The sequence below is a fragment of a genome, unplaced genomic scaffold, assembly GCF_019419815.1.
Source record: "Pyrus x bretschneideri cultivar Hongxiangsu unplaced genomic scaffold, Pyrus_bretschneideri_v1 Contig25, whole genome shotgun sequence".
In the NCBI taxonomy this organism is placed as follows: Eukaryota; Viridiplantae; Streptophyta; class Magnoliopsida; order Rosales; family Rosaceae; genus Pyrus; species Pyrus x bretschneideri.
The window spans coordinates 2890393-2898720 of NW_025999557.1; the positions used below are offsets into that span (position 1 = coordinate 2890393).

At 34.3% G+C, this 8328-nt stretch overlaps 1 protein-coding gene and 1 pseudogene across 1 annotated transcript; both read right to left on the reverse strand.

The window, feature by feature from the left end:
* Nucleotides 1-3732: 3732 nt before the first annotated feature.
* On the reverse strand, nucleotides 3733-4251 carry LOC125478630 (cell wall / vacuolar inhibitor of fructosidase 1-like). Its single transcript, XM_048586998.1, has one exon. The coding sequence runs from the start codon at nucleotides 4234-4236 to the stop codon at nucleotides 3733-3735; it is 504 nt and encodes a 167-aa protein (XP_048442955.1). The 5' UTR covers nucleotides 4237-4251.
* A 2583-nt stretch (nucleotides 4252-6834) lies between these two features.
* LOC125478629 lies at nucleotides 6835-7436 on the reverse strand (annotated as a pseudogene).
* Between the last annotated feature and the right edge of the window lie 892 nt (nucleotides 7437-8328).

An 8328-nucleotide genomic window follows, 5' to 3' on the forward strand; every position in this document is an offset into this window, starting at 1 on the left:
CAGCCAACCCGGGGCTGGCCAGAAAATTTAGTTTTCCTTTCGGTTATAACCAACAGGAATGCTTAAGAAAAAAATTCAAATGCAACGGCTAGCTGACATTAGCTAGCCGTTGCATTTGAATTTTTTTTTTAATAGTTTTATTATTATTTTTTATTTACAAAATTTTTCCTATAACTTCTATTTTTAATATTTTTTTTAAATTCTATTTTTTCCTATAACTTTTATTTTACAAAATTTGTTTCATTTTTTTTAAATTCCATTTTTTTCCTATAACTTCTATTTCACATAGTTGCTTTATTTTATTTTAAATTCTATTTTTATCCTATAACTTCTATTTCACAAAATTTGTTTCATATTTTTTTTAAATTATATTTTTTTCCTATAACTTCCAAAGCTAATATACAACATTAAATTAAATTAAGTAAAATGAAACAACATTAAACAATATGAAATAATATTAAATAACATTAACCAACATACAAATTATAAACATAAAAAAAACATTTAACAACAGAAACTTAAACAACATTTTAAAAAATATTTAACAACATAAAACTTAAACGCCTACTCCATGCTTCTTTTGGCCCAAAGATGTGCAACAAGATCATGTTGTAGGTACTTGTTTGTGGCATGAGAATGTATCATTCTATAGCGCCTCATGTACTCATTTATAGAGATACTACCAGTTCTTGGATTGAGAGGTAAATTAGGGCCATCATATATTTTTGCACGAGCCCTTCTTGACCTATTTGGATCTTCTTGGTCGTCATCGGACTCTCCATCAATATACTCATCTCGCTCATCCTCCACTATCATATTGTGTAATATGATGCAAGACATCATGATGAAGTCCAAATTTTCTCGACTCCACCCTCTTGCCGGTTCGCTAATAATCTTCCACCGTGCTTGTAGAATACCAAAAGCTTTCTCAACATATTTCCGGTATGCCCCTTGGTGTAAGGTAAACAACTTTTCTGCGTCATTCCTAGGGTTTGGAATTGCTTGGACAAGTGTCGCCCACTTTGGGTAGATGCCATCTGCCAAGTAATACCCCATATTGTATTGACGGTTGTTGATGTAGTAGTAAAGTTGAGGTGCTTTACCTTCCGTCAAGTTATTGAAGAGGGGTGAACGCCCAAGAACTGTAATGTCATTTTAGGATCCAGGGATTCCAAAGAAAGCATGCCAAATCCATGTGTCATATGAGGCAATCGCCTCTAACATAATAGTTGGCTTTCTCGACCTTCCACTAAAGCCTCTTTGCCATCTGGTGGGATAGTTCTTCCAATCCCAATGCATGCAGTCTAATGACCCTATCATGCCCGGAAACCCATAGTCTTCAGCTTTGCAAAGGAGCCGATTCAGATCTTCTTGATTTGGCTCGCGGAGGTACTCGTCTTTGTGAACCTGAACAATTGTGTCACAGAATTGTTGAAGAGTATCAAGGCATGTAAACTCAGACATACCATAGGTTTCATCCATCGAATCAGCTGGGGAGCCATAGGCCATCATTCGAAGTGCAACAGTAACCTTCTGATGAGGTGAGAAACCAGGGCGGCCTGCTCTGTCCAGCTTCTGTCGAAAGTATGGATTGACTTGCTGGACATCACGAAGTAAACGCTCGAAGACATGACGCCTTATCCAGAAGTGACGTCTGAAATCCTCTTCTATGTAGACCGAGTTGGGGTTGAAGTAGTTGTTCATCAGATTGGCATGCGAAATCGCCCTGTTTCATGGTTTGTAAGAGTGACCAGCAATAGAACCACTTCATTGAGGTTGTTCCTCAGTTGGTTGACACATCATGGCCCCAGCCATGGCTGCTGCTATGTTTTGTTTGTTGCGCCTTACTTGAATTTCTTTATCACACTCCTCATTTTCTCGTCTCATTTGCGCCCATTTTGCTTCCAATTTGGAATTGGATGAGGACCCCAAGTTGGAATCCGAAAAGGATCCAAAGTTGGAATTCATTGCAAACTTGAATTGAAAAAGATTGAATTCAAAGTTGTGTGAATTATAGCCCAATATCCACCCTATTTATAGCAAAAGGAAAATTCAAATCCAATGGCTAGCTAACGTCATGCTGACGTCACTTAGCCGTTGGATTTGAGCTTAAGTTGTAGTTTTTAAATAATAAATTATATTTGACCCTATGGCCCTTTGGCCCTTAGTTGGAGACGATTTTTTGTGGCAGGGCTAAAACAAGCTCTCTGGTCCTCTGGACCTCGGTTGGAGGCGGAGGCAAATATGGCCCTGTACTGCTTATTAAAATATTAATATATGGGAGAATCTTGGAGGGCCAAAGGGCTAAAATGAGCCATCTGGCTAGCCCTCAGTTAGAGATGGCCTAAGAACAGGAGGATTCTCATGAAATCGAGAAGTTTCGGTCGAAAAAGAAGAGTTTAACCTTGTGGGCTGTTATTCCTAGAGGCGAACCCAATTGCTTTGCATGTATAAGAACTTATTTTATTCTAGTAGAGTGCCCAATTTGCTTACATCACCATAATTTTAAGAATTAAATTTCAAATGCTACTTAGTACTACGGGTTCACATTTCTTTTACTTATAAGTGAGAAGTATTAGATTCGAATCTCGAAAATGACGAGTTCAGAACTAATTTATTTGTCATCCCTTTAATGTAAGTATATTGTTGCTATCATCAAATCTTGAGAATATTTGAGGCAATGATGGAATCTCATAACCCTTGCTAAAACTATATTTTATACAATATTTGATGAGAAACGTTAAGCACACGTACAATTTTTTTCTATTCTCGCACTCTTGTTTAATCTTGTTCGATGTTTATGATTGATTTTTTCAGTTTGATGACCACAATAAGTGGGGGTGTTTGTGAGGCTAAAAATGGTGTGTGAAAATAGGCACCTTATTATTTTCTTTTAGTTTTAGTTAAAATTTTATAGAAAATATATATAAATCCAAGAGTACTTGTGTATTTTCTTTTGGGTTTGAACAATATTAATGTCACATCCTGGCCCGAGCCCCCACCATATCCCGGGCTCGACTCCAACGTAGCACGATAACTCACACGAGAACTTCCCAGTGGGTCACCCATCCTGGGATTGCTCTCGAGCGAACTCGCTTAACTTCGGAGTTCCTACAGAAACCGAAGCCAATGAGCTCCCAAAAAGCCTCGTGCTAAGTAGAGATGGAAATATACATAGAAGACTTACAGGATCCTCACCCCTGAGTGATGTGGAATCTTGCAACTAATCTCTTTAATATGTTACAAAGATTGAGTTTAGTAAACCTTTGACACACAGTTCACTTGTAATTTTAGTTTTTGAACAATACTAAACCTCTTTCTATTCGGTACCTCAAACTATAGGTGATAAATAATTGCATATATGTCCAGGGCTCCAAGCTTATGGGAGTAATCAAATTTAAAAATTCATTATGTTCAGGTTTTGTAGTAGAACGATAGTATTAAGGGCTTAGATAGCGGTGGAAATCAAATTCGCATCAAGATTCATACGCATGATTGTTATACATCTTAATACAGGTTCGATCTCTACCAATTCTCCTCCTTATAGTATTTAACAATTTAACCCACTAACACTATTGCTTGTAAAAATTATAAAAAAAAAATTGGATTCGGGAATTTTCAAACACAACTTTCATCCTCTTCTTCAGTTTCTATTATATTAGAATACATCAAAAGTTCAATCCTGTGGCAATTGCTAAAGCCATATAAGCAACGTCATGGACAACTTTGCTTTTATCTTTGAAATGATCGACTGCCGCCGAGAAGCCCACTTTCACATGAATCTGCTTTTTCTACGACATTGATCATGGCTATCTCTGCTATCTTAGAGTCACCTTTAGAGAAAGCTTCACTGGCTTGTGGAATATCAGTACCGAAAACTTGGTGGTAGGTATTTCCGCAAGCTCCTTCTATAAGTTCCAAGGCATTATTCATAGCTTCGATTGCCTTAGGCTTAACTGCATCAACCACTTTGATGCCTAAGCCTTTGACATCCGCTTCGGTGCTTCGAGAGTCTGATTGAAGAGTGGAGACGCAAAGATCGGGATATGGTGTTTGGTTGCATGTTTGTTCGATCAGATTGGCATCCATTGTGAAGAAGACCGCTGGCCTACTGCAATGGCTGGTTGGAAGAAAGACAACTAGAAAAACAATTTGAATGAGAAATATTAGTGCTTTTGTTGAAGGAGAGGTAGAATCATTCTTCATCTTTTCTTTACTGATGCTGTTCAAGTGCATAGACTATTGTGCAAACTAATTTAGGGTTTCTGTACTTTGTGGCTGAGTTATGGGTGGGTGATAGTATGGTTTACAATATATAGCATTACACTAAACTAGGATACTAATCTCACATCAAACCTAATCAAATAAGTCAACATAATTCCTTGAAAACAAAGAAGCTTAACTTTCAATAGAATAACATAATAATAAATACATAAATAAATAAAACTTTTTTTTTTTTTTGGACAAAAACATTGTCATAGTCATTTTAAACCACAAAAAAAAACCCTTGCACGACGAAACACACATCGTCGCGCATAGTCACTTTGCGCAACGAAACAAACATCATCACTCAAAGTTGCTTTGCGCGATGAAATTTTAAACTTCGTCACGCAAAGTCTTTACAAAAGTAAAAAATTATTTTTTAAAAACCTTTGCGTGACGAAATCCAAATATTTCATCACCTAAACCAACTTATTTTCTTTTTTTATTTAATTTTATATTATAAATTTTAATATAGTTATTTTCATAAGTTATTATTATTTTTTTTAAAACTTTGCGTGACGAATATCAATATTTCGTCACCTAAACCCTATTTACTTGTTTTTTATTTAGTTTTATATTTTATATTGGCTTTGTCACCTTTCTGGTATCGGTTGACACATCTCGATTCGGAGTCCAGGTGAACATTCTAGGTCAGGGTGTGTCAAATCATTCGTTGCCCAAAACTTTGCACGACCAACACTTAGTCGTGCAAAACCTTCAAAATTGAGCGGGTGCCAAAAATGGGAAGAGGGAAATTTTATTTTTTTAAATTTTTTTAAGACTTTGCGCGATCAATATTTTATTGCTCAAACTCGTATCCTTCATCGCGCAAAGTGATACAGTTTTTAAAACCAATATAGTTCCTCCACAATTTTCTCAATGTCCTTCTCTATTCTCTTACCTCTCATCTCTTTCCCTCTCCCCAAATCTCTCATTTCTCTCTCTCTTCTCTATCTCTCACTCTTACTCACTCTTCTCTATCTCTCACTCTCACTCACTCTTTCATCTCTCTCACTGTCTCCTCTAACTCTCTCAGACTCACTCCTCTCTCTCATTCTCATTCACTCTCAATCTTGGCAAAATGTATTTTCTCCCCAAATTTTAATTTTTTTTTCATTAATCAGAAATAATAAATGGACACATTTTTTTTCCTCCTCCAACCCTTGTTTTATTATTTTCATGCATGTCTGATTTTTTACCATTCGATGACTAGAAATAAAAATAGACTTTGGCCCTTGAATTTTAAGTTTCTCCAAATAAAATGAGATATAAGTTTTTCACTCAAATAAAACTTATTGACTAGATTCAACATCAACAAATTTCTTAATTGTGTAAATAAAACCACTAACTATATTCGACATCAACAAATTCATTAATTATGTTTTTTTTTTCTTGTCAAACAGTAGATTTTTGTTAAATTAGGTGTTAGATTAGCCACTGACGGAGTTTGAACCCATACAGTTATGCAAGGGCTTAACTTTTTTCCACCACTGTAGAAAATGGCCACTTACATTCATTAATTATGTCTAACTTTACACATTTAAAATTGTTCGAATGCCTAAACAATTAATTACATGTGGATTGTAAGGACAAATTAATAATTTTACAAAAAGAAAAAGACATTAATGTTAGAGTAGTGCTATTTATACCATATTTTTGTACCACATTTTCATACCACATTAGATGTCATTTGATGTGGACAGCCACATCATTTGAATTAATTAGATTTTTAAATTTAGTTCATTATTTAATAAACTAATAATTAAGAAAAACTAGTTAATTAAATGATGATTGTGGTATACGAGGAGTCTTTCTTATTCATTTCCTTGGGTTTTGTAAACTTTTCAAATGATGTGGCTGTTCACATCAAATGCCACCAAGGTGGTATAGAAATGTGGTACAAAAACATGGTATGAATAACATTACTCTTAATGTTATAAATGCATTTCCTATTGTATAATAACAATAAAACATGCCTAATATATGAAATAATACATGCTTAATTAAATCAAGAAAATAATACTCTTCATACAAATGTAGGTATATTATTTGAAGCACACATATATATAATAATAAAATGCCCAATATATGTAAAAATTCACGCAAAATAATTTACATACAAAATAAAGAAATGTTATTTGATTCAAATAGTGCACCTACTATATAAATTTTAAAATGTTACTTAAAAACAAATAATTTACTTAATATCTGTAAAATACAAGCAAAATAATTTACTCAATATATTCCAATCGGAAATTTTATACTTATTTACATGTGATAAGATAAAAATTCATTATGTTCATTGTTTTGGGTACAACGATAGCATTAGTGGCTTAGATAACGGTGGAGATCGAACATGCACTAAGATGCATAAACATGATTGCTATGTACCCTAGTGCAGCTTCAACCCTAAACTATCATCCTCCTGCTAACATTTAACAATTTAACTCACTAACACTATCATTTGTAAACAAAAAAAATGGATTTGGAAATTTTCAAACAACTCTAATCCTATTCTTGAGTTTTTATTATATCAAATTCACTACTTTACTACAACAATAGAAGAATACATTAAGAGTTGATTAATTTGGCAATTGCTGAAGCCACATAAGCAACATCATGGACAACTTTGCTTTTATATTTGAAAGGACTGCCGCCGGGAAAACCACTTTCACACGAATCTGATTTTTGGACGACATTGATCATGGCTAGCGCTGCTATCCTAGACTCACCTTTAGGGAAATCTTCACTGGCTTGTGGAATATCAGTAAGAGAACTTCTTGGTAGGTATTTGCGCAAGCTTTTGCGGGCTGATTTCCGGGTTCTTTAACTACAAGTACCAAGGCTTTATCCAAAACGTCGAGTGCCTTAGGCTTTAGTGCATCGACCATATGATGCCTAAGTCATTGACATCTTCTTTGGCGCTTCGATCCAGGGTCTGATTGAAGAGTAGAGACGCAAAGATCGGGATATGGTGTTTGGTTGCATGTTTGTTCGATCAGACTGGCATCCATTGGGAAGAAGACTGCCGGTCTGCTGCAATGGCTGGTTGGAAGAAACACAACTAGACAAACTATTTGAATGATAAATATTAATGCTTTTGTTGAAGGAGAGGTAGAATCATTCATCTTTTCTTTTCTGATGTTGTTCAAGTGCACATACACTAGTGTTAGGGTTTGGATATTTTGTGGCTGAGTTATGGGTGGGTGATAGTATGGTTTACAATATATAGCAATACAGGAAGGCTTCTAGGATACTAATCTAATCAAATAAGTCAACAAAATTAATTCCTTGAAAACAAAGAAAAACTTCAATAAAATAACATATATAATACAAAATAACCAAGTAAATAAAACCTTTCCCTTTTATTTTTTTGTTTTTTTTTTGAACAGAAACATTAACCAATAAATTTTTCAGTGTGCGGAACACGGCCTAGTACATAAGTGTAATAATGCAATTGGTTGGACATTTGAAAACAAAAATTTCCAACCAATTGTGTACCGGGGCTTGTTCCTAGCACACTAAAAAATTTCTCTCTCAACCGTAGTCCTAGTTAAAAGTTAAAGCTATATTTATTACAATATTTAATGAGAAATAATAAATAGACACTTTTTTTTCTCCTCTCACATTCTTGTTTTACTATATTCATGTATGTTTGATTTTTGACAATCCAATAATCAAAAATAAAATAAATAAAAATAAAAATATGACTTTGGCTTTTCAAATTTAATTTTCTCCAAACAAAATTCGGCATTAGTTTTTTACGTGAGTAAAAATCATCATTGACTAGATTTCACATCAGCAAATTCATTAATTATGTTTGACTTTACACATTAAAAAAAATTTCAAATGCCTAAAATACCTCTATTTGAATGTTTGATGTACACAATTAATTTCATGCAACTTGTAAAGATGAATTAATAAATTTTCAAAAAGAAAATAACTGTGACCTAGCTATTGTGTCACTCTGATAACAACTTCCCAATTGTGGGACACGTGTAATATTATTCCATTTTTTTTAACGTTTGATGAAAAGGGTTGAGGGGGAAAGCTTGTAATTACAAT

Bases quoted from the DNA above. Each gene is read 5' to 3' on its own strand.
- LOC125478630 (XM_048586998.1), bottom strand. From the start codon at position 4,236: ATGCACTTGAACAGCATCAGTAAAGAAAAGATGAAGAATGATTCTACC.